We start from the raw sequence: 27131 nt of genomic DNA, 5'->3' as shown, positions 1-27131 counted from the left end.
AACTCTGCCCCTTGCTGGCTGGTGTTCTGGAACAGTCACTGAATGCCTTTGACCCCCCTATCCACCCACCGCCAGTTCCAGCCGTAACACTGATCGTAGAAAACAGGCATCATACTTTCCCCACCTTCCTCTGTCAGTAAAGTTTTACACCTCAACAGTGTTCCTTGAGGGCTCTGCTTTTAGACAAGTCTAATCTAGTTAGCCAATGGAGATCAGTATTCAAATCATCTCAGGGGCAGCTTGGATGGCCTTGTTTTTCCTCTTAAATGTGACAAAAAGGGAGTCACCTCTTGCATGTCCTGAAATCTATCTTGTCAAGGTAGGTGTTACCTCTTGTATCAGTCAGGTTCTTCAGAGAAACAGAAACAGTAAGATGGAGATATTCATACTTACATATATATAGGAGGTGGTGGGGGGAGAGAGAGAGGAGGAAACAGAGAGAAAGAGAGAGAGACACAGACAGGCAGACAGACGTTTCAAGGACTTCAGTGATCGTGCAGGCTGGCAAGTTCAGAATTTACAGGGCCAGCTAGCAGCTGGAAACTCTCGGGCAGGAGTCGATGCTGCAGTCTTGAGGCAGAATTTCTTCTTTCTCAGTGAAGCCTCAGTTTTGCTCTTAAGGCCCTTTAGCTGATTGGACAAAGCCCACCCACATTTTGAGGATAATCTTTTTATTTAAATGCAACTGACTGCGGACATTAACCACATCTATAAAACATCTTCAAGGCAACAACTAGGTTAGTGTTTGACTGAATAACTGGGTTATTCACTACAATCACCCAACCACCTTGACACTTAAAACTGACCATCACACCTGTCCTGGGGGGTCATCTGACACACACAGAGGGGGCTGAGAATTCCTACTCAAGTTTTTGAGAGAAGCAGGAGCACACTTAGGAAGGGCAGGATTGTCTAACAGAAAAATAACTACCGCCCTTTCTTGGGGAGTCTCCATCCACAGATGGTTCTGCTGTTCCCACTACACCCCTGGATGAGCTCTGTGACATAAACCAGAAACATTTTGACATAAGATCTAGTAAAGGGATCTGAGTGACCAAAAAAAAAAAAAAGTGAAAACAAGGACACAGACTGCAACCTCTCAAAAATCAAAAATAAAATTCATTTATTAAGGAAAAGTTTAACACATGATCCGTGTGCAGAACCCAAAATAAGATCTTCCATGAGCTCCAGCATGCTCCACATCTCTATACATACCATGAGGAAAACACACATCCAACGCAAGCACATAACATATACAGGACTGTCTTGTTATTAAGACCTGCTGGACAGTAGTTTTTCATATTCCTCTTATTCACACATCCACTGACATGTTCTACAACAGAGCCACATAATTTTATTGTTCAGTAAAACAAAATCACTTCTACAGCACCACCTTGATTGAAACAAAAGAACACAGCTGACAACAGGCACCCTCACCCTCACTCCCCACTGCAACTCTGGCAACCTTAGATCAGCACCATTTATGTCTCCTGGCCAGGAAAGGACCCAGTGGTACAAGGACAGGGAAGAAATGCCACAGGCAGATGCTGTGAGAGCAAACAGCCTTGCAACCAGCAGGACTGCCTAAAAGTATTGACCGTGATTTCAAAGACAAACCACTCTCTTTTCCCCTTGGAGACGTGTAACGTACTTTGAAAAATTTAATTCTAAGGCAGATTTCGAGCCGACTCCTGTACACCAAGTCATGCCACCTGCATTTTTTATTTCCACTGTGACAAAGCAGCTTTGTGTTCTGACCGGGGCCGATGCCGGGTCTCGCCTTAACATCCAATCGGCCATGAAGTAAACTGATACAGACCCCTTGTGGTGAGTAGTGAATAGAGGGAGCTGTAAACAAACATAAATTGAGATTCTGCACTTCCAAAAAGCATGAGGTGAACATGTAGTATTAAACAGAGATGACGTCCTACAATTGAGGAAGGGAGAGATTTTTAGAAAAAAGAGAGACAGGAGAACAGGGAGGGGGAAAAGGTTTTCCTAATGTACCTGCTTGCCTGGGGCTAGAGAGTGAATGGTGAGCATCAGCCCGTGAATTTGGCTGGAGAGGTGAGTGACAGAGAAGGAGGGTGTAAGCGGCAGGTTCTAGGCTAAGACATGCCACACAGTCACATATCTCTGGCCAGGGTCTGTGCAGATGAAGGGCTCCTAGCAGCTGGACGACAGCACAACATAAATATAAATAATGCCACTGGTGAATGGTACAACTTCTAGGAGAAAGTGAATAGTAGATGCCAGGTCATGCTGTTCCCAGCAAGAACCTACATTTACGGAGAGGTATACTGCCTACAGGGAGCTGGAAACCTGCTCCCAATAGTGGCATTTGCAGGACAGAACAAGGGGCTCTGAGAAGCTACCTCTGGGCTGATGGAACCTGGGGTTGCCCTGGGGAGACTGGAGAAGGACACAGAGCCGAACAGCACTGGGCCGGGCCCGAAAGCCCCACGGTTTGGTTTGGTCTGGCAGATGTGGTCTCACACTCCTGAAAGCCTTTGCTCTGTTGCTCCCTGATCAGTCTCTTACTGATGCTGGGGCTTTCTCACCAGAGACTAAAGCAGGGCCCAGGAAGAGGCTGGGCAGCTGGTCCCTGAGAGCACTGGGAGGAAAGCAGGGAGGGCTCCCTGACTGAGAAGCCCTGTGGGCAGCAGAGGAGTAAGCTTCCCTGAGCTGGCCCCGCGGGCTGCTTCCAGAAGAGGAAGGGCTTCCGCCACTACGACCTCTGGCCGACCCTTTACTCGACACCTCATTGCTGTGCAACTGCACAAGCGGGAAGGTCCCCATGGGGTCCGCCTTGCCTAGGTCTCCTGAAGCAGCCATGCAATCGGGCTGTCAAAGCAGCAAAAGCACGGGAAAGCAATTGAACAGGACGAAGGCCAGGCCAAACTAGCTTCCCGAAGCCCCAAGGCTAGACCTGTCTCTCCTATGCACCACCTTCCCTGGGCAGGGGCCCTGAAGCAAGAGACCTGGGGCCAGAGGACCTCAGTATTGTGCCATCCGGTCCTCAGGTCCCAGCATCACTGGCCGGGTCTCAAGACCCACCTGGAGAGGACTGCCTCTAGCAGTGCCCAGAGCCTCTGCCGTGGAAGCTGTGGGTGGGATACACATCTGATCCCCTTCTACTGGCCTGCACCTTCTCGCTGAAAACAACTCTCAGGACCGCTCTGGAAAGACTGCTGGAACCGGGGCTTGCAAACAGGAGCTGACAGTTCTTGAAGTTACACTTTGGTACTAGAAGATACTTAGAAAGCCCGAGGGCAGGGAAAGCCTTCAGCGGGCAGGGCTGCTGCCACCTCCAGCTAGAACCCTGGTCATGTAAGCACCTGTGAGTGACCACCGAAGAGCAGAAAGGATGGCGGAAAGTGTCATTTTCCTAAGGGAGACCAAATCACCACTGACTGCATCTTCCTAAGTGAATAAATTATTAGGTAGGTCAGGAGTCACTGCAATGAGAGAATCTGGCTTTGGAACAGAAGAGAAAGAAAAAGCTGGGGCTGTGAGGGCGAGTCACAGCCCCTAGGAGCTTTGGTGAAATACAAAAACAAAACCCCTGATAAAGTGGTGCTGTTCTCCCCACTTTCAGGTAGGAGCCTGGTAGCAGGGGTGGAGGACAGCAGAACCCTGTTATATATGCAGGGGAGCGCGCACACACACACACACACACACACACACACAGAGCTCAAGAGATGGAGAGTCAATGAACACCCTTCTGCAATACCTCTCACACCAAGAGGGAAGACGGGGCAGCCAAAAGCAAGGCAAGGGACCTTCCTCTGCCTTCTTGGCAGTTTGTTCCCAAACCTGAAGGCCGACCTTGAGGTGAGTCAGCCCTGAGGCTGTTTCTTTTCTGATACCGAGGGAGGCATGCGGGGGTGGCGGGGGGACAAGGGCACGATTAGTGTTTAGAACACAGGAGACTGAAGTCCCAACCAAGTGGTTCCTTTAGAAGTCCAGGTCCTGGAGGCAGCTTGGGGCGGGGCACTGTTTCTGCCCATCCTCCTCATCCTCCGGGGATTGTAAACAACTGAGCACCACTCGTAGTGTCGGACCAGCTGCTGCAAACTCTAGGGACTGAATTTCACACGCTCTGGGCACACCGGCCTCGTCTTCTTGTCCATGGCAAGAGTCTGGGTGTCTTCCTGGACGCTGCCGTGCCACTTGTCTGTCAGGGGCTGAGGCTGGGAAACAGGCCTGAATGCACAAAGCAGCCATTTTCTAAGGCTCCTATGGAGAGAAACACCCCACGTGGCCATCCTTCCCCTCGGCCTTGTGCGCCGGCAAACATCTCCTGAGTCCTACATGTCTTCTCAGTAGGAAATCTGGCTGGTCAACGGGAGGCAAAGCCCATGGTGCCCCACAAAGGTCCACACTCTGATGATCCTGATGAAAATCTCTGGGGTCCTGGGCCAAGGGTGCTGAGGGTCTAAGCAGACATCTCCTGCACTAAGCTTCTCCTCAGCGGGAGAAGCTGAGTAAGCGTTTACTGAAGAAGGAACGATTCACAATAGTCCCAGATCCAGAGACGGAGTCTAAAAACAAAGGCTGATTTTAAATAAAAGATAAATATTTTCAATTTTGGCAGCACTTGATACCTTCCAGGAGTTCCAGCAACTAAGATAATAACAGTACCGTGACCCACACGAGGAAACCGGAGAAGAGGAGGTGTCGCCGAGGATGACAGCACACCAGAGACAGTGAAGGCTAAAAACTCCAGCTTTGGGCAGCTGGTTTTAAACTACTAGGTAGGCTCCACTACGAGGTGTAGACTTGAACAGGTAGGAGAATATTGAGGTAAAATATTTGGGAGAGAGATAAGAGATGGGCCCGGCAAGGGCATAAAGAAGGGCATTCCCACTGACTTCATCTAGGCCTGGCCCGGGCAAGGAGAAAACATGAGGTGAGAGACACTAAAATTTTGAAATAAAGTGAGCTGTGCAACAGGAATAATTTGGATGAGGTGGGTCAGAAGGAGAAGGGCAGGCAGTAAGGGAGGAGGCGTGATCAGGGAAAAGAGTTGAAAAGTTCCGGGTTAAAATAAGTACAAATGAACAGAGATGGCACTGCCCCTAGAGGTACCTCCTGCATATCTGCTGCCCACCCTCTACCTTGCCCTCATCCCTACCTGGCTCAGGGAACCCAGGTGCCAGTTAAGGGTACGTGGATGGCAACCTTGCCTTTACCCAGAGCCTGGACCCTACCTGAGGCTCTGGGGCCAGGTGCTGGGGAACATACAGGGCGGAGTGGGCCGGTGCAGGGAACGCACCCAGCCCGCTATACAAAGGCACTGGTGGAGTTGACGAAGACGGGAGTGCTGCTGGGCTGGATCAGCTCGTAGAGGGTCACATACGTCCCCACCACAAAGCCCACGAAGCCCAGGAGGCTGATCAGGGCGTCCTTGACGATGGTGACGGGGCTCATGCCCTCTGAGTGGTAGGTGGCGATCTCCAGGAGGGGCGGGATGATGAGGGCCAGGGCACTGCTGCTCACGGAGCCCACCAGGGAGATGACCAGGTCCAGGCGGGGGATGAGGATGGCCAAGACGCCTGTGGGAGAGAGGACACGCCCGTTGATGACTGCCCAGAGCTGAGAGAGACCGCCTCACTGTTCAGCAAATTTAGCAAGCGTTCTTCTCATAGTATGGAGAGCTCCAAGGAAGCTGAGACATCGTCCAGTCCAATCTCTCATTCCACAGATGAGAAAACTGATGCCCGGAGATGTGGCATGACCCGGGTCTCACAGCAAGATGGCAGAACTGGGACTGGAAACCAGAGTTCCCAGCTTCGCCTGCCACAGTCCTTGACTTCCACCTTTCTGAGGAAAAGGAGCCAAATTACATTCCAGGGTCACCCGGTCCTACCAAAGGAGAGCAAGTGGAGAGCAGGAGAGGAGGTGAACCTTTTCTGAGCAACTGCTCATCTTCTTACCGCTGAGGGTACCTCCGACACAAACCGCTCTACTTGAATGACAAGAAGCAAAGCGGGGAGAACACCCTCCTTCTTCTGGAACGATCCCATGTCAGCCCCATTGCACAGAGCGTTTTCATACAGGGAAAGGAGAAGCAGGTCTGTGTGCAGGCCAACCTCAGAAGCAAGGCCCCCCATGAGGACTGCGTCCCTGTGCCAGAACAAACCAGTGGCTCCCACACCTGAAACTCAGCCCAGGTGTACACGAGGAAGGTGCAACTGATGATAAAGGTGAATGGGGAGGGACTTCCCTGGTGGTCCAGTGGGTAAGACTCCACGCTCCCAATGCAGGGGGTCCGGGTTCGATCCCTGGTCAGGGAACTAGTTCCTGCATGCCGCAACTAAGAGCCCACATGCCGCAACTTAGGAGTCCACATGCTGCAGCTAAGAGGTCCGCATGCCGCAACTAAAGATCATGCGTGCTGCAACTAAGACCCAGTGCAGCCAAAATTAAATAAATAAATAAATATTTTTTAAAAAGATGAGTGGGGGCTGCATGAGGAAACGCCATCGGCTTCCAGAGCACACCAGCACCTGTACCACCAGCCAGCTGGCCAGACGGCTCTGTTTAAAACCAAGGGGAGGAGGCTCCACTGACCACACTTATTCCAGTGCCCACTGACCCCACTGCTCCCACCTAACTCTGCTCTCCACTCGGGGGTGAAGGCCAATGTTTCACAGGTTTATTGAGGATTATGGCCTCTGGAATCAGGCGCTTGTGTGCGAACCCTGGCTCTGCCTTGAGTGACACATGGCTCCTTTCTATTTTCCAGTTTCCTTGTTGGCAAAACAGGGATACGAAAAGCTCTTACATCACAGAGATGTTGCGACGATCAAAGGAGATTACACAGGCACTTAACTAGAGTCCTGGTGTACAACAGGCACATAATACAGTTAATATTATTCATCACTGGTATATATCTTGTTGCTTATGGAAAGTGCATTGTTAACTCGTTAGTCATCGAATGTATTTTGATGGATTGTCCTCCCCGCTGCGGGGCTCCAGCCGGAGGTCCTGGGCATTGAGACAGCGATCCAGGGCACACCTGTAACCTCACTGATCCCTATGAGAGGCTCACACTAGACACGGGGGTTTCAGTTCTAACTTCATTTCATAAAGTAGAAATGTAGTTAAATTGCTCTGAGGAAGGCACCACAGTGGTGAGAGGCCAGAACGTCTTGTATTGGCCAGAGTCCAATACAGCCTCTCTACCCTCCAGATGGATTGTCTGAATCGATCGCTGCTTCTGTGGCTGAGCACCAGACGAAAGCAGCGGGCTGCATCTAGAGGCCAGGCTTTATGAGAAACACCTACTTTTAAACTGGAATACCACTCCATGCGGTAAAGGGAGAGGCATGCTGGGAGCCGGGATTTAGCAGGGGAGGAGCAGGGTCACATCACCTGTCTTACACTCACTCTGCAGCTGTGCTGTCCGATAACGCCGCAGTCACTAGCTGTCTCAGTCTAAATGAGTTCATTCCCCAATCACACTGGCCACACTGCAAGGACTCAACTGCCACCTGTGCCTAGTGGCTACTGTCCTGGACAGCACACCTAGAACACTCCCAGCACACAGACCGCCTAGTGTCTAGCAGACAGCACTGGGGAGCATCCACTCACTGAGCTGAACTTCCCTCTGCTCCACGGGTACGGAACTCCACAACATTATTATGGTCCCTGTGGAAGGAAAGGTCAGAAGAATTTAAATGATAGAAAGTGACAGAGCTGGGACTAGAGTCCAGCACCTCAAGCCCCTGCTACAGTCACATCATAGACCTGATGATCAAGAAAATACAGAGTCGGACTTCCCTGGCGGCGCAGTGGTTAAGAATCCACCTGCCAATGCAGGGGACACGGGTTCGAGTCCTGGTCCGGGAAGATCCCACATGCCACAGAGCAACTAAGCCCTTGTGCCATGACTACTGAGCCTGCGCTCTAGAGCCCGCAAGCCACAACTACTGAGCCCAAGCACCACAACTACTGAAGCCCACGCGCTCTAGGGCCCGCGTGTCGCAACCACTGAGCCTGCGTGCTGCAACTACTGAAGCCCGCGCACCTAGAGCCTGTGCTCCGCAACGAGAGAAGCCACCGCAGTGAGAAGCCCGCACACCGCAATGAAGAGTAGCCCCCACTCACTGCAACTAGAGAAAGCCCGTGCACAGCAACGAAGACCCAGCGCAGCCAAAAAAGAAAATACAGAATGATACATGCAGCAGGAGGGAGGACAGGGGATCTGGCTGATTGGCGGAAAGATCCTGTCTGCGAAGAACTGGGGGAGTCTGATATCGGGTTAGCTTTCCCAGGGACGCACCACAATCGTGTGGTAGAGAATCCGGTACAGGTCAGCCCTGGCCTCCCTCTGCTTTGTAGAGGACACCAGACAACGATTTTGAAGCCTGGACAACAAAAGGGGGTACAAGGAAAATGAGTCTCAGATCTGCCTCTGCCGCCCAGGGTTTTATAGCCCTGGGGCAATCCCTTCCTCTTTCTTTCTTCTATATTCAACCATCATGGCAATTATCCATGAATACCCTCACTGTTCTGAAGCCTTCAGAAAGTCTAAAAAAAGGATAAGCTTTTAACTTGCTCTGCAAGTTAAAAATAGTCTGTTTCAGCCTTTAGTTATTTCTAAATAGAGTTGGTGATGTCCCTCAAACCTTCAGGGTTGAGTATGGAGGAAAGTTGGAAGTGAAGTGTCTGTAGGCTGATGACAAAATGGCATGCTCATCATGGATAACCTGACGCTCAACAAACGTTGATCTGCTGTGTGACCTGGAATAAGACACTTGCCCTCTCTGGGGTCTGGGTCTCTCTCTGCCTAACGTTTAACCACACAGTGGTGGCTCCAGATGTTCCAGTTTGGGTGAGCAGTGGGGTGGAAACAGCTGAGGCAACCATCAGACCTAAGCCTGGGAGAGGGCTGGTATAGGAGTGTGATTAAAGGTCTGGACTCAGAACCTAGGCTCCAGTCCACCACTGACCAGCCAGTTACTTAACCTGTTTAAGACTCATCTCCCATACTGCTAAAAAGGGATGGTCAAATGAGATCATTCACGTAAAGAACTTCGAGTGCTACACACGTACCAAGTGCTTCATACGTGTTAGCTAATAGCATAACCCGTCCCTGCTCAGTAGTAGGCTGTGTGTGACCTGGGGGGAAATCAGTTCCCACTCTGAGCCTCAGTTCATTTACCCATGAAGCATGGTGATTGTACTGACATTGGATGATCACTCAAGTCACACTCGACTCTGAAATTTTAAGGAACTGTGCAATGCAGATTTAGTCACGTAGGAATGTGTTCTGGGATATGTCCCTCAACTCACTGTCAACTGGGAAGCAACGTGTGCTGCTCCAGAGTGGCACAGCGGAGAGACGGGATTCCGCTCTGAGAACACATGGTTGGGCCGAAAACGTAGCTTCTAGCCTGCCTGCTTTTGTACCGTTAAAGGGAGTGTGAGTTATTCCTCCTGGTCCCCAGGATGCTCCAGCCCACTCAAGAGAAGGGAGGATTTTATCAGAGACAATGAGCCCCTGGAGGAGATAAGTCAGAGGACCTGCCCAGCCCTCCCAGCTCTGACAGTCTGTCCTCTCCCTTCCCTCTCTCATATTAGCCTGGAGGACAGATGGGTGCTTCATGATATGAGTTAAGTGAAGTCACTCGTGCTTCACTCTGATAAGAATTAAGTGAAAACAGAAACAGAAGCTTGTGAGATCAGAATCTTTTCTCAGATTGGATGGAGATGTTCCATTTCATCATGACTTTAAAAAGCAATCTAAACACTTGTTCTTGTTTTTACTTCAACAGATATACAAGATAAGTATGTTTACCAAAAATATCCTTAATAGAAATATTTTTAAAAGGGCAAAACTTTTCTTTTAAAGCCAGGACCACAGGGTTGCAAACGGAGCACTGTCTTCCTGTCCTACCTGGCCTGGATATTCAGCTGAACCAAAATACAGCCTGGCATTGGAGAAAGATAATGGAGGGAGAAGGAGGGAAGAGTGAGCCTCCCGCTAATACACTGGGGGAAGAGGAAGAGAAAGGGACCCAAACTGAGGGCTCACTAGCCAAGGCATCTGTTTACCACAAGGCAAAATGTGGCAAACTAGTTTTCACTAATTCCAGAGGTGGGAATCAGTACTTGGGAAAGATACAGGAGCAACTAAAACCTCTTCTAGCACTGAATGTCTTTACTCCATGAGTTAAAATAGAGCCCTCTAGAAAGAGAAACCCAAGAAGGCAGAGATCTCGGGAAGCAGCCAACTGGGAATACCCTATCCCTACTCCTCCACGAAAACAGCACTCCATGCAAAGAGGAAGACCACAAACTCCCAACTGGCAGTTGCCAGACCTCTGCATTAGCCTAGCTGTGGCATGAACAGAAAGGGGGCCCTGAGGACAATCAGACCACATGATTAGTGAAGAGCGCTCCAATTGTATTACAAAACATCTTCCCTTTGGGTTAAGAAACACTGAAAATGTGACTTTAACTGCTGAAGCAGCAGGAAGCCAATGGCCATGTTCAGAGAAGGAACTGATTGGGATTCTGGAGCCTGTGGTTGTAGACCAGCAGCAGAAAGAGCTGACTTATGCACAAGAGGACAGAAAGCACTTTAGAGACAAACACGCACTGACAGAAATCCCTTGGACACTTACAGCTCCCGTGTCCAGAAGTGCTTACTGCTATTTATTATGATCAATGCTGGTGAGGCCCACCTGTGTGACTCTTAAATTGCTAGAAATCTGCCTTTAAAATTAACAGCAGTCTTGGACAGGATATACAATTTCATTTAGTGGGAGTATAAATTTTAAAAATAATACAAAAGCACGGGAAACAACTTACATGTCCAACATTAAAGGAATAGTTTAGTAAATACAATTCATCAATAAAATGGAATACCATGCAGTCATAAAAATATTTATGAAGGATATGTATATTCATGATGTAATTTTAAACAAAATGCAAAAGGCAAAGTTATATGTACACTAGGATGGCAACTATTTGTAAAAAGTGCCCATGAGGGACTTCCCTAGTGGCACAGTGGTTAAGAATCCGCCTGCCAATGCAGGGGACACGGGTTCGATCCCTGGTCCGGGAAGGTCCCACCTGCCACGGAGCAACTAAGCCCGTGCGCCACAACTACTGAGCCTGTGCTCTAGAGCCTGTGAGTCACAACTACTGAGCCCACATGCTGCAACTACTGAAGCTCGTGCACCCAGAGCCCGTGCTCCACAACAAGAGAAGCCACTGCAATGAGAAGCCTGCACACCACAACAAAGAGTAGCCCCCGCTCGCTGCAACTGGAGAAAGCCCACATGCAGTAACGAAGACCCAACGCAGCCAAAAATAAATAAAATTTTAAAAACGAAGAAAAAAAGCGCCCATGAGGATTAACACAGAAGATAAAATGCAAAAAAAAATTATCTTAAGTCACAGGGATACTGGGAATTTCATTTTTACTTACTCCAGATCTAGACAGTCTTCAGGTGTTTTTACATTAACTTTCTTTTTTCGAGCAATACTTTGGTAGAAATTCAAAATCAGGCTCAAAGTAGCTGTGCAGCATCACAGAATTTTAGACATGAGGCGATCGGATACCCTTCATATCTTACAGATGAAGAAGCTGAAGCCTTGTGACCATCCCCGCGGTGGAGACAGGGAGTACGGTGTACAGCTATTAATGCTGCTGCCCTTGTTCTTTACAGCTGCAAGACCAAGATGTGGGAAAGGCCAAAAGGCATTGAAAAACCGCTTTGTTTGGACCTGGAAGCTTCATGCTCTAAAGGGTCTGGCTGCTTGGAATGTTCTACATTTTAGTCTAAACAGGCTTCTTAATTGAGACGGTTTTGTTGTTATTCTATCTTCAATAACAGGTTTGTGACATTCTCATACCTAACTGAAGTAAAATGTTTCAAGTGGCAAATGCCACAGAGAATCAGTTCGAACCACTGAAGGACAGGTTAGGGCCTCAAGGAATCCAAAGAAACTACTCTTCGTACAGCCCCGGCTGCCCTCAGGTGGAGTCAGCCTCTTCCAGCCTCTTGTTCTACACAAGTTCTGGACATAAGGTGGCCTGCTAAGCCTGCATGTCCAAACATACAGGCTGGCAGTAACTACTGTCCCACATGAAATCATAAGAAAATGAGCACCAGTCTCTGACGTGTGTTATTTTCCTTTCCTCTCCTCTCCAACAGTGTGAAATTAAGCATCAAAAAGTAGACACAGGGCTTCCCTGGTGGCACAGTGGTTAAGAATCCGCCAGCCAATGCAGGGAACATGGGTTCCATCCCTGGTACGGGAAGATCCCATATGCCGCAGAGTAACTAAGCCTGTGCACCACAACTACTGAACCTGCGCTCTAGAGCCCATGAGCCACAACTACTGAGCCCGTGCGCCACGACTACTGAAGCCCACGTGCCTAGAGCCTGAGCTCTGCAATAAGAGAAGCCACCTCAATGAGAAGCCCGTGTACCGCAACAAAGAGTAGCCCCTGCTCGCCACAACTAGAGAAAGCCTGCGTGCAGCAATGAAGACCCAACGCAGCCAAAATTAAATAAATAAATACATTTATTAAAAAAAAAAAGTAGACACAGCCATCTTTGGTGGATGGGGAAGAGTGGTGAGAAGGTTGAATTCCAAGTGAAAAAAAAAATGAGGCTGGACCAAATGCTCCTGCTTCCCTTGGGGTCGAGGGTGAGGAAGAGGAGAGAAAGTTGAGAAAATGACAAGAAAATTCCCAAACTAGCAATAAAATGAGCTGCCATTAAAATTTATAGGTATAATTGAAAACAATCAGTTACATCAAAGATCTAAAATCACATACCAATTAACCTTCTGCAAAAGGATCTGAAGGTACAGAGAAACAAAAACAAATGAACTCAGATAAATGTAATTAAGTTGGTGCTACAGTAAAATGCCTCTCCTGAATCCCACAATTACTTCACAGTCTCCAGGGAAAGCAAGAGAAGCCTAGGGCTGGGAGATGAAGGGGTTGCACCCTTTAATAGGATGACAATGTAAGGCTAAGTCACAAGCGACCACAGGAGAAGGGAAAAACAACCCAATGTGCTTGAAGATCAAAAGCGGCTCATGTCATTTGAGAGTCATGCTGTAGAAGGGAGGTGAGACCCACAGACAGTGCCAGGAAAAGCAAAGCGAAAACTAAGAGGCATCTAAGGATAGTATGAGGTCTGTGAATCAGAGACTGCTGGTTCCTGCGGGGCGCAGCGGAGAGGAACCTGGCAGGAAGCACAACATATGGTAGCAGAGGCTAAGCCAGGCTTGAGAAGAAAATGAAAATGGGGCGGTGAGAGGAGTCAGGGCCAGCTCAGTGCCCCAGCTCTTCCGTCAGGGACAGCACATTGTACCCAGACAGACCTGCCTTCTCTCGAGGAACCACTCTGAAACAAAGCCCATTATTTGAGCTATCCCTAACCTTTCTTCCAGCGCCCCTTGGATTCAACAATCAGGGCCCTGAGAGTTGATATTATGAACACTTTTCACGTGGAAGCTGTCTCCTCAACACTCAGAGCTAATCCATCCACAGAGGAAACATACATATTTGATCAAAGCCTCCAGAGTTGCCAGCAGGAGACAGGAGTAAAATCTAGAAGAGTCCAAGCATCCTATCTTATCACACATTAAGGCAATTTACTGGAAAAGCAAGCTATATCACATTCCTTCCTTTCAGTCGCTTTGGGGCAACAGTGGCCTGCAGGCAGTGGGTTGTTTCTCTAGGCTGGTCTAGGAGAGAGCCGGAAGGGCTGTCAAATAAAGGCTATAAGAAGTCAGATTCTTGGTTGCCATCAGCTCTCTGGGGCTGGGGAATCCAAGGTACCCAAGGTCCTACCCAGGTCCACCCTATAAGAAATCTTCAGCAGGAGAGCTGCCCAAGATTAAGGTCAAGGGACAGTCTTTAGTTCCTCAGCTCCAGTAAGCTTTTTCCACGCAGATCCAGGATGCTGAACTTCCACCCACTGTCCTAGAAGTAATATCAGGAAGACAACTGCAGGTGGCTTGAGGAGGTCCATTCCAGGATGGGCACTAGTCTGATTCCCACGTTTGCTTGGGTAAGGATGGACAGCCTCTTCCCTGTCCTCCTCTTGCTAACAGTTAACCAATAAAGTCATTTCTGACTTTCCATACTATGAGTGCATGCTAGACAACTTTCACATCATTCATCCCTAAAACATTCCATTCTGGTCTAATTAAAAAATCACATAGACCTATCTTTACTTTATAGAGGCTTCGACTGGATAATTTAAAGAAAGTCCCAGGGAAGTCTCAATATAATAAGGAAAGACGTTTCTTTTCCAAAAGAATAAAATGAAGGGAAAAAAAAAAAAAAAAAAACTTAAACACAACCAAAAAGAGAAATCTATGATTGAAGCATTCAATTTGGAAAGAAACTGCAAATCGCCTAGAAATTTAAATTAGATATTATAGACCAATTTATTCAAGGATTCTCTATTCTATCAATTCACAGAATCTTACAAAAAAAAAAAAAAAAGAATTTATTTTTAGTTTTGAACTTGTACCAGTTTTAACCAAGAGCAAATAGGGTGATATCTCGTCTCTCAACTCATGCTCCTGGGTGTGTGGTCAGGGAAGAGGAATAAAACACAAAGTGATAAGTCAAACACCTAGGTTAATCAACAGAAATATTCTAAGAAACATATTTTAGTAAGACCAACATCCAAAAGTGTCTAGAATAGTATCAAGCAGTCTCAAAATGAAATCCAAGGAATAGACTGTCATATTGGAAACACGATTATTTGAAAAAACAAACATACACCTGCTATCAAAGTAACCTATAGTACTCATTATGCATATGGGTTAAATGGCTCTCTTTTAAACTTTTGCCATATTTCATACGGAATAGTAATTGCGCATGTTTACCATGAATTATGACCATCGCCATTGCATTTTAGGCCACATCTACAAATAAAGCACCATTTCCATTCCCGTGTCCTTTAGAGCACATCGATAATCAATTCACTCCCTTCATGGACGTGCCTCAACTCTGAAGCTGAGACTGCACCCCAAGTTCTCTGCTCACACAGCACTGGCCATTTCACTATGATACAAGTTCTCTCTCATGAAAGCCCTGGGGACTCGGTGCCCTCTGGAAGAAAACAGACAAGGCAATGATCTTGCCCTCTACTCACACGTCAGGCAGACCAGCATGGTGCGCATGGATAGGTCTACCACCAGCTTCCAATGCTCAGGCACACGGGCCACGAAGAAGGGGATGATGATCTCGGCCGGGACGTAGAACTGGAGGGCGTAGGTGAAGAAGATGCCGATGGAATAGAGCAGCTTAACTGACTGGTACAGCCTGCAGAGAGAGCCGAGACACGTTCAGAGCCGGCTCTGCACGCTCATACACCAGCAATGAGAGTGCAAAACAGTCCCAAGGTGATTTGGCCATATCTATCCAAGTTACAAGCGCACGTGCCCTTTGGACAAGCAATTTCAGGTCTAGGGATTTATCTTGTAGATATACTTGCACATGCGCACATAAACTTACATAAAAAATATGTCACTGCAGGATTATTTAAGTCTGAAAGACTGAAAAGAGTTTAAATGTTAATCAGTGGGGAACTGGTTAAATAGATCATGGCACCCCCATATAACTGTTAAAAAGTAGGAGACAGAACTCTAGGCGCTGATATGGTACGACCTCCACGATATACGATGAAGCGAAAAAAGCATGAAGCAGAACAGTGTCGACAGTATGGTACCAACTGTCTAAAAAAGGAAAAAGAGGGAAAAACACTCCCCTTCACACACACATACATGTGACATTCGTACATACACCAAATCTTCAGGAGGAAACATAAGAAACTGGTAATACGGTTGTCTCTGAAATGGAAAATTGTAAAACTGGGGTCCTGGACAGGCAAGTGGAAACGTAACATTTTCTGTATGCCCTTTGAACATTTGGAGTCTTTTCCACAGGCATATATCCTTTCAAAAATAAAAACAATTAAAAATGCAATGTGGAGGAGCTTCAAGATGGCAGAAGAGTAAGATGCAGAGATCACCTTCCTCTCCACAAATACATCAGAAATACATCTACATGTGGAACAGCTCCTATAGAACACCTACTGAACGCTGGTAGAAGACCTCAGACCTCCCAAAAGGCAAGAAACTCCCCACGTACCTGGGTAGGACAAAAGAAAAAAGAAAAAACAGAGACAAAAGAATAGGGACGGGACCTGCACCTCTGGGAGGGAGCTGTGGAGGAGGAAAGGTTTCCACACACTAGGAAGCCCCTTGGCGGGCGGAGACTGCGGGTGGCGGAGTGGGGGAGCTTCGGAGCCGCGGAGGAGAGCGCAGCAACAGGGGTGCGGAGGGCAAAGTGGAGAGATTCCCACACAGAGGATCAGTGCCGACCAGCACTCACCAGCCCGAGAGGCTTGTCTGCTCACCCGCCGGGGCGGGCAGTGGCTGGGAGCGGAGGCTCGGGCTTCGGTCAGATCCCAGGGAGAGGACTGGGGTTGGCTTCGTGAACACAGCCTGAAGGGGTTAGTGCACCACAGCTAACCGGGAGGGAGTACAGGAAAAAGTCTGCAGCTGCCAAAGAGGCAAGAGACTTTTTCTTCCCTCTTTGTTTCCTGGTGCGCAAGGAGAGGGGATTAAGAGAGCTGCTTAAAGGAGCTCCAGAGACAGGCGCAAGCTGCGGCTATCAGCGCAGACCCCAGAGACGGGCATGAGACGCTAAGGCTGCTGCTGCTGCCACCAAGAAGCCTGTGTGCGAGCATAGGTCACTCTCCACACCTCCCCTCCCGGGAGCCTGTGCAGTCCGCCACTGCCAGGTTCCCGTGATCCAGGGACAACTTCCCCGGGAGAACGCACGGCGTGTCTCAGGTGGGTGCAATGTCATGCTGGCCTCTGCTGCTGCAGGCTTGCCCCGCATCCGTACCCCTCCCTGCCCCGGGCCTGAGTGAGCCAGAACCCCCAAAGCAGCTGCTCCTTTAACCCCGTCCTGTCTGAGCAAAGAACAGACACCCTCAGGCGACCTACACGCAGAGGCAGGTCCAAATCCAAAGCTGAACCCCGGGAGCTGTGCGAACAAAGAAGAGAAAGGGAAAGGAGCAGCGGATTAAATCTCCACAGTCAACTTGATGTACCCTGCACCTGTGGAATACCTGAATAGACAACGAATCATCCCAAATTGAGGAGGTGGACTTTGGGAGCAAAGACATATTTTTTTTCCCTTTTTGTCTTTTTGTGAGTGTCTATCTGTATGCTTCTGTGTGTGATTTTGTCTGTACAGCTTTGCTTTTACCATTTGTTCTAGGGTTCTGTCCATCCGTTTTTTTGTTTTTTTTCACTTTTTAAAATTTTTTTCTTAATAATTATTTTTTATTTTTTATTTTAATAACTTTATTTCATTTTACTTTATTTTATTTTCCCTTCTTTCTTTCTTTCTTTCTATTTTTTCTCCCTTTTATTCTGAGCCATGTGGATGAAAGGCTCTTGGTGCACCAGCCAGGCGTCAGGGCTGTGCCTCTGAAGTGGGAGAGCCAACTTCAGGACACTGGTCCACAAGAGACCTCCAAGTTCCACATAATATCAAATGGCAAAAATCTCCCAGAGATCTCCATCTCAACGCCAAGACCCAGCTTCACTCAACGACCAGCAAGCTACACTGCTGGACACCCTACGCCAAACAACTAGCAAGACAGGAACACAACCCTATCCATTGCCAGAGAGGCTGCCTAAAATCATAATAAGGTCACAAACACGCCAAAACACACCACCAGACATGGACCTGCCCACCAGAAAGACAAGATCCAGCCTCATCCACCAGAACACAGGCACTAGTCCCCTCCACCAGGAAGCCTACACAACCCACTGAACCAACCTTAGCCACTGGGGACAGACACCAAAAACAACGGGAACTACGAACCTGCAGCCTGCAAAAAGGAGACCCAAACACAGTAAGTTAAGCAAAATGAGAAGACAGAAAAACACACAGCAGATGAAGGAGCAAGGTAAAAACCCACCAGACCTAACAAATGAAGAGGAAATAGGCAGTCTACCTGAAAAAGAATTCAGAATAATGATAGTAAAGATGATCCAAAATCTTGGAAATAGAATAGAGAAAATACAAGAAACATTTAACAAGGACCTAGAAGAACTAAAGAGCAAACAAACAATGATGAACAACACAATAAATGAAATGAAAAATTCTCTAGAAGGGATCAACAGCAGAATAACTAAGGCAGAAGAATGGATAAGTGACCTGGAAGATAAAATAGTGGAAATAACTACCGCAGAGCAGAATAAGGAAAAAAGAATGAAAAGAATTGAGAACAGTCTCTGGGACAACATTAAACGCAACAACATTCGAATTATAGGGGCCCCAGAAGAAGAAGAGAAAAAGAAAGGGACTGAGAAAGTATTTGAAGAGATTATAGTTGAAAACTTCCCTAATATGGGAAAGGAAATAGTTAATAAAGTCCAGGAAGCACAGAGAATCCCATACAGGATAAATCCATGGAGAAACATGCCAAGACATGTATTAATCGAACTATCAAAAATTAAATACAAAGAACAAATATTAAAAGCAGCAAGGGAAAAACAACCAATAACACACAAGGGAATCCCCAGAAGGTTAACAGCTGATCTTTCAGCAGAAACTCTGCAAGCCAGAAGGGAGTGGCAGGACATATTTAAAGTGATGAAGGAGAAAAACCTACAACCAATATTACTCTACCCAGCAAGGATCTCATTCAGATTTGATGGAGAAATTAAAACCTTTACAGACAAGCAAAAGCTAAGAGAATTGAGCACCACCAAACCAGCTTTACAACAAATGCTAAAGGAACTTCTCTAGGCAGGAAACACAAGATAAGGAAAAGACTTACAATAACAAACCCAAAACAATTAAGAAAATGGGAATAGGGACATACATATCGATAATTACCTCAAATGTAAATGGATTAAATGCTCCAACCAAAAGATATAGACTGGCCGAATGGATACAAAAACAAGACCCGTGTATATGCTGTCTACAAGAGACCCACTTCAGACCTAGGGACACATACAGACTGAAAGTGAGGGGATGGAAAAAGATATCCCATGCAAATGGAAATCAAAAGAAAGCTGGAGTAGCAATTCTCATATCAGACAAAATAGACTTTAAAATAAAGACTACTACAAGAGACCAAGGACACTACATCATGATCAAGGGATCGATCCAAGAAGAAGATATAACAATTGTAAATATTTATGCACCCAATATAGGAGCACCTCAATACATAAGGCAAATACTAATAGCCATAAAAGGGGAAATCGACAGTAACACAATCATAGTAGGGGACTTTAACACCCCACTTTCACCAATGGACAGATCATCCAAAATGAAAATAAATAAGGAAACACAAGCTTTAAATGATACATTAAACAAGATGGACTTAATTGATATTTATAGGACATTCCATCCAAAAACAACAGAATACACTTTCTTCTCAAGTGCTCATGCAACATTCTCCAGGATAGATCATATCTTGGGTCACAAATCAAGCCTTGGTAAATTTAAGAAAATTGAAATCGTATCAAGTATCTTTTCCGACCACAACGCTATGAGACTAGATATCAATTACAGGAAAAGATCTGTAAAAAATACAAGCACATGGAGGCTAAACAATACACTACTTAATAACGAAGTGATCACTGAAGAAATCAAAGGGGAAATCAAAAAATACCTAGAAACAAATGACAATGAAAACACGATGACCCAAAACCTATGGGATGCAGCAAAAGCAGTTCTAAGAGGGAAGTTTATAGCAATACAATCCTACCTTAAGAAACAAGAAACATCTCAAATAAACAACCTAACCTTACACCTAAAGCAATTAGAGAAAGAAGAACAAAAAAACCCCAAAGTTAGCAGAAGGAAAGAAATCATAAAGGTCAGATCAGAAATAAATGAAAAAGAAGTGAAGGAAACAATAGCAAAGATCAATAAAACTAAAAGCTGGTTCTTTAAGAAGATAAACAAAATTGATAAACCATTAGCCAGACTCATCAAGAAAAAAAGGGAGAAGACTCAAATCAAAAGAATTAGAAATGAAAAAGGAGAAGTAACAACTGACACTGCAGAAATACAAAGGATCATGAGAGATTACTACAAGCAACTCTATGCCAATAAAATGGACAACCTGGAAGAAATGGACAAATTCTTAGAAATGCACAACCTGCCAAGACTGAATGAGGAAGAAATAGAAAATATGAACAGACCAATCACAAGCACTGAAATTGAAACTGTGATTAAAAATCTTCCAACAAACAAAAGCCCAAGACCAGATGGCTTCACAGGCGAATTCTATCTAACATTTAGAGAAGAGCTAACACCTATCCTTCTCAAACTCTTCCAAAATATAGCAGAGGGAGGAACACTCCCTAACTCATTCTACGAGGACACCCTCACCCTGATACCAAAACCAGACAAAGATGTCACAAAGAAAGAAAACTACAGGCCAATATCACTGATGAACATAGATGCAAAAATCCTCAACAAAATACTAGCAAACAGAATCCAACAGCACATTAAAAGGATCATACACCATGATCAAGTGGGGTTTATCCCAGGAATGCAAGGATTCTTCAATATATGCAAATCAAACAATGTGATACACCATATTAACAAATTGAAGGAGAAAAACCATATGATCATCTCAATCGATGCAGAGAAAGCTTTTGACAAAATTCAACACCCATTTATGATAAAAACCCTGCAGAAAGTAGGCATAGAGGGAACTTTCCTCAACATAATAAAGGCCATATATGACAAACCCACAGACAACATCGTCCTCAATGGTGAAAAACTGAAACCATTTCCACTAAGATCAGGAACAAGACAAAGTTGCCCACTCTCACCACTATTATTCAACATACTTTTGGAATTTTTAGCCACAGCAATCAGAGAAGAAAAAGAAATAAAGGGAACCCAAATCAGAAAAGAAGAAGTAAAGCTGTCACTGTTTGCAGATGACATGATACTATACATAGAGAATCCTAAAGATGCTACCAGAAAACTACTAGAGCTAATCAATGAATTTGGTAAAGTAGCAGGATACAAAATTAATGCACAGAAATCTCTAGCATTCCTATACACTAATGATGAAAAATCTGGAAGTGAAATTAAGAAAACACTCCCATTTACCATTGCAACAAAAAGAATAAAATATCTAGGAATAAACCTACCTATGGAGACAAAAGACCTGTATGCAGAAAATTATAAGACACTGATGAAAGAAATTAAAGATGATACAAATAGATGGAGAGATATACCCTGTTCTTGGATTGGAAGAATCAACATTGTGAAAATGACTATACTACCCAAAGCAATCTACAGATTCAATGCAATCCCTATCAAACTACCACTGGCATTTTTCACAGAACTAGAACAAAAAATTTCACAATTTGTATGGAAACACAAAAGACCCCGAATAGCCAAAGCAATCTTGAGAAAGAAAAACGGAGCTGGAGGAATCAGGCTCCCTGACTTCAGATTATACTACAAAGCTACAGTAATCAAGAAAGTATGGTACTGGCACAAAAACAGAAATATAGATCAACGGAACAGGATAGAAAGCCCAGAGATAAACCCACGCACATATGGTCACCTTATCTTTGATAAAGAAGGCAAGCATATACAGTGGAGAAAAGACAGCCTCTTCAATAAGTGGTGCTGGGAAAACTGGACAGGTACATGTAAAAGTATGAAATTAGAACACTCCCTGACACCATGCACAAAAATAAACTCAAAATGGATTAAAGACCTAAATGTAAGGTCAGACACTATCAAACTCTTAGAGGAAAACATAGGTAGAACACTCTATGACATAAATCACAGCAAGATCCTTTTTGACCCAGCTCCTAGAGAAATGGAAATAAAAACACAAATAAACAAATGGGACCTAATGAAACTTCAAAGCTTTTGCACAGCAAAGGAAACCATAAGCAACACCAAAAGACAACCCTCAGAATGGGAGAAAATATTTGCAAATGAAGCAACTGGCAAAGGATTAATCTCCAAAATTTACAAGCAGCTCATGCAGCTCAATATCAAAAAAACAAACAACCCAATCCAAAAATGGGCAGAAGACCTAAATAGACATTTCTTCAAAGAAGATATACAGATTGCCAACAAACACATGAAAGGATGCTCAACATCATTAATCATTAGAGAAATGCAAATCAAAACTACAATGAGATATCATCTCACACCAGTAGAATGGCCATCATCAAAAAATCTACAAACAATAAATGCTGGAGAGGGTGTGGAGAAAAGGGAATCTTCTTGCACTGTTGGTGGGAATGTAAATTGATACAGCCACTATGGAGAACAGTATGGAGGTTCCTTAAAAAACTAAAAATAGAACTACCATACGACCCAGCAATCCCACTACTGGGCATATACCCTGAGAAAACCATAATTCAAAAAGAGTCATGTACCAAAATGTTCATTGCAGCTCTATTTACAATAGCCAGGACATGGAAGCAACCTAAAGGGCAAGACGGGAATAAAGACACAGACCTACTAGAGAATGGAACTGAGGATATGGGGAGGGGGAAGGGTAAGCTGGGACGAAGTGAGAGAGTGGCATGGACATACATACACTACCAAATGTAAAACCAATAGCTAGTGGGAAGCAGCTGCATAGCACAGGGAGATCAGGTCGGTGCTTTGTGACCACCTAGGGGGTGGGATAGGGAGGGTGGGAGGGAGGGAGACGCAAGAGGGAAGAGATATGGGAACATATGTATATGTATAACTGATTCACCTTGTTATAAAGCAGAAACTAACACACCATTGTAAAGCAATTACATTCCAATAAAGATGTTATAAAAATAAATAAATAAAAATAAATTAAAAAAAAAATACAATGTAACTCCAACAAGCCTATTTATATCCTTCCCATCCAACTCTGTGCTCCCTAGAATCAGACAGTGACCACACAGGGCAAGAGGCAGGAGAAAAATCCATCTTTCCATTCCACTAGGGTTACTATCCTACTACTGCTTCATGGGTAGCTTCTCAGGGAGACTGCTAACTCACCATGGGACATCTCTATCTTATCCCAGGCCTAGGACTGTGCAGAGGAGAAAAAAGGCCTGATCAGTAAGTATTCACAGATCTGACTTGATCATTAAAGGGAAGGACACTGCCCCTAAGCAAAGCTCCACTTCAAATCAGACCCTCATGCATTATGAAGCGAGAAACACGGACCTCCCTCCCTTGGAAATCTATTTTAAAGTGGTGATTATATTGTGCATGATGCATACTGAATTCCTCTGTGGTCGAAATTAATACCTAGAAGATGTTCTAATGCTATGAGCAGAACACCCTGGGAGAAACTGAGATTGACAAAACGTCTTACTTGCTCCAAGAAGAGATGATACAAATCCTTGGGGAAGAAACCAGCTAGTGGCTCTATAATTAAACTCAGTGCAGCACCAAAGCCTTCTGGAGTGCTGGGAAGTCTAGAATCAGGATAGTCACCTGCTGGGATGGCCAAATAAATCACACCCGAATGCAGGCAGAAAGATGAGGGTAGGTGGGTTTGAAACATCAGAGGAAAGAAGACAGATGCTCAGCTATGGCTTCAGATTATGTGGGCTGCTTCTGCGGCTCCTGATCCATTTATCTTCACTTATGCGAGCTACCACCCGACTCTTCTCTCTTGAAAGGGCAGGAACATTTGGAAATTTAAAAGCAGGCGTCAGAGGGAAAGAGAAGGACTTTCAGAAAACAAAAGCCCATTTCAGGGCTACCACTTGGCTGGCCATACAACAAACCTAGTTCCCAGAGCCCTGCTGATTAGGGTGTCCTGTGGGAAACACTGATACTCCTGAAAAAATGTTTTTCTCAATTTTCTCAATCTGTCCTTGTACAATGCATCACTGATCAGAGCTCTAAAACCAGACTGGCCTGAAAGGTTATTCTGATCCCTAGGGCATTCGACAAGCTTCTCAGAATCTGCTCACGGCTGCTCTCTGCAATGAAATTGTAATCTTCCGAAAAGAACTGCTGCTTAAGACACACCCTGTGACATCTACCTTCTTAGGAAGCATTTCAGTATGTCTCAGTGCTTTTCTACAATACAGCAACCATGACTTAGGGAAAATGAGATACAGAAGGGTTCCCTAGCATCCCAGGCCCACGGTGAGAGGCTCCAGCTGCACCTGCACATGGAGCAGGTGACAGCCATGGGACAGGCACAGCAGAAGCTGGGAACCAAGCAGGTTTGCCCTCCTCTTTCTCTGTCTATTTAGAATGGTTCAAGGTCAATGGACTGGATGCTTGACCCTTCTGGGCTCAGATCTCCGGGGAGAAATGGCACCATCAGTCAGGGGATCAACCAATCCATGCAGCATCCATTTCCATCAGAATGACTCACCCAAAGCATAAAGCTCTTGCAGCATCCTACTTCTCCATAGTGCCAGCACAGTATTAGAAAGCTCACACACATCTTTTGATCTTCATGACAATCCCGGCAAAAATGACTATTCTTATTTCCCAGAAAGGGGAAGTGAGGCAGTGAGAAGCTGTGATCTGTCCAAGGCCATAGAGCTGGGACACGGCAGATCACCTCTATCCTCTGTGCCCCACTGGCTTCCTGGTAACCTCTCCTCATTTATAAATGCCTCACAGTCTCAGCGCTTAGGCCTCCTTTTCATTCAAAAACTTTTCACTGGGTTTTGATCGTACGCCAGGCATTGTGCCAGGGGCTTGGAGCAAAATGAAGAACTGGACAGTTGCTGCCCTGAGAGCTTACAATGTAGGGAGAGCACAGTACAGGTGAACGGACAACTACAACACAGTGGGGGAAGAATTAGGACAGGATCCTCACGGGACTCCAGGGCAGCAGAGAGGAGGGCCACTGACCTAGACAGGAAGTTGCTGCGGCTGAGACATCAGAGAAGTTTCTCAAACAGAGTGACACCCAGGCTGAGTCCTCCTCACTGAGAAGGAATAAGGTAGGGGTGGGGCTAGAGCCTGAGCGGCCCTGACTGTACCTGAAGGTTTCCTCTTTATCATAAGAACTAAAGGAAGCCTTTGAACCTTCTCAGTGGGGAAGTGCATGACTGGACTAAGGGTTACATGGCTCACACGGGTAACAGGAAGAGAACAGATCTGGAGAGAGAGTCAGACCCAGGCAGGGAAACCAGCCAAAAGGCTTAGTGGGCAGCCAAGGAGGGATGGTGCTAGGCTGGGGGCTGGTGGCAAGGGAGAGCTAAAGTGAAGTGGGCTGGGGCTTCCCTGGTGGCGCAGTGGTTAAGAATCCGCCTGCCAGTGCAGGGGACACGGGTTCGAGCCCAGGTCTGGGAAGATCCCACATGCCGTGGAGCAACTAAGCCCGTGAGCCACGACTACTGAGCCTGTGCTCTGGAGCCCGCATGCCACAACTACTGAGCCTGCGTGCCACAACTACTGAGGCCCGTGTGCCTAGAGCCCGTGCTCTGCAGCAAGAGAAGCCACTGCAATGAGAAGTCGGCGCACCGCAACGAAGAGTAGCCCCCGCTCGCCGCACCTAGAGAAAGCCTGCCCGCAGCAACGAAGACCCAACGCAGACAAAAATAAATAAATAAAACAAATAAAATTTTTTTAAAAAGTGAAGTGGGCTGATTTAAGAGATAGGGAGGAGGAAAAATACACATTCTGACCCTCATTCATTTTTAAAAAAACCCGGTGCTCCCAGGGTTCCATCTTCCCCCACATACCAACAGTTGGGCAGGTTGAGGGTTATGCTCCCTTGGATCTTAGCTCCAAATTGCAGGTATCCCAGACTCCCCAGGCTGATGTAGAGGACAGTGATGATAGCCATTCCCCCATAGAGGATGAACGAAAACTTCCGGGGATCCTTCATTTTGTTTTCAAGGGGCAGAACCTAGGAGAGTAGTGAGAGAAGAGAAAGCATAGAATAAAGCAACATTAATGGCCAATGACAACAACAAAGTAATAGTCTCAGAAAAAAGTAACTTCTCTATTCCCAAATTCCCCCAAAGCACATCTGTCCTTGACTAGACAGACAAATGCAAGCTGTTCCTCATTAGTTACGCTTGCCGAGCTGGAGGAGCTCTGGAGTCTGCTGTCTAAGCAGGAAGTCCCAGGAAGTAAGGGCGGGCAGGTCCCGAAGCCAGGACTCCTGGCACAGGCTGGCTCTTTGCCTCCAGCTACAAGATCCCTGTGGGCTGGGAGTGCTGTTTGCCCCTCGAATGCAGGTGGCATGGCACCCAGCAGGCCCTCTCGCATCATGCCCACCCAGCGCAACAAGGAAGAGACACGGGTGGTGGCCCAAGCCAGCTGTACCTCACCTGAAATCACAGCTCTGCTAACCTGTCCCAAGAATGCAAAATGCAGGTCAGGGAAAACTGCCACTCCAGTTCCCAGAAACTGTTTCCTTACCTCAAAAGGGGTGGGCACTAGCAGTGACAAGTGAAATCTCCAAGTTAGAGAAACCGAGAGGACCCTGGAGATTGAGGATCGTGGAGATGTATAACAAAACCCAGTTTCCAGACTCCTATTTCAAACCACTGATACTCACGGCCTTCTCCCTCACAGCAGAGGACTTTTTTTTTTTTTTAATTAAATGTATTTATTTTATTTTTGGCTGCGTTGGGTCCTTGCCGCTGCACGCGGGCTCTCCCCAGCCATGGCGCGCGGGCCTCTCATTGTGGTGGCCTCCCCCATTGTGGAGCACGGGCTTCAGGTGCATAGGCTGCAATGGTTGTGGCAAGCAGGCTCAGTAGCTGTGGCTCACGGGCTCTAGAGCGCAGGCTCAGTAGTTGTGGCGCCCGGGCCTAGTTGCTCCACAGCATGTGGGATCCTCCCGAACCAGGGCTCAAACCTGTGTCCCCTGCATTGGTAGGCGGACTCCCAACCACTGCACCACCAGGGAAGCCCAGGACTTTCTTTAACATTAGCCAAAGCCAAGGAAAGGACCCTTTTTTTTTTTTTTTAGTACTTATAATTTTTATTATGAAAATTTTCTTTTAAAAAATTTTATTGAAGTATAGTTGACTTACAACGTTGTGTTTAATTTCTGCTGCACAGCAAAGTAACTCAGTCATACATATATATATTCTTTTTCATATTCTTTTCCATTATGATTTATCACAGGATATTG

The 27131-nt window shown here is 46.2% G+C and overlaps 1 protein-coding gene across 13 annotated transcripts in view; it reads right to left on the bottom strand.

The window, feature by feature from the left end:
- Window positions 1-27131, bottom strand: part of SLC36A1 (solute carrier family 36 member 1) — a 286699-nt gene that overhangs the window by 228847 nt on the left and 30721 nt on the right. For 9 of the 13 annotated variants that reach the window (XR_005019423.1, XM_036848438.1, XM_036848437.1 and 6 more), the window contains exons 9-10: window positions 25726-25892; window positions 15150-15319 (exon numbers count right to left, since the gene is read on the bottom strand). Coding sequence is in view for 12 of the 13 variants with exons in the window: in XM_036848438.1 (XP_036704333.1) it covers window positions 15150-15319; window positions 25726-25892 (337 nt within the window). In the remaining variant the exon portion in view is untranslated. Of the gene's footprint in view, window positions 1-1099; window positions 5559-15149; window positions 15320-25725; window positions 25893-27131 lie in introns of those variants that run through there. The other 4 variants (XM_036848427.1, XM_036848429.1, XM_036848428.1 and 1 more) reach the window with 1 other exon arrangement.

Source organism: Balaenoptera musculus, chromosome 3 (genome assembly GCF_009873245.2).
Source record: "Balaenoptera musculus isolate JJ_BM4_2016_0621 chromosome 3, mBalMus1.pri.v3, whole genome shotgun sequence".
In the NCBI taxonomy this organism is placed as follows: Eukaryota; Metazoa; Chordata; class Mammalia; order Artiodactyla; family Balaenopteridae; genus Balaenoptera; species Balaenoptera musculus.
Note: the sequence above shows the minus strand (reverse complement) of the source record. Positions and strands in the feature narration are given on the sequence as shown.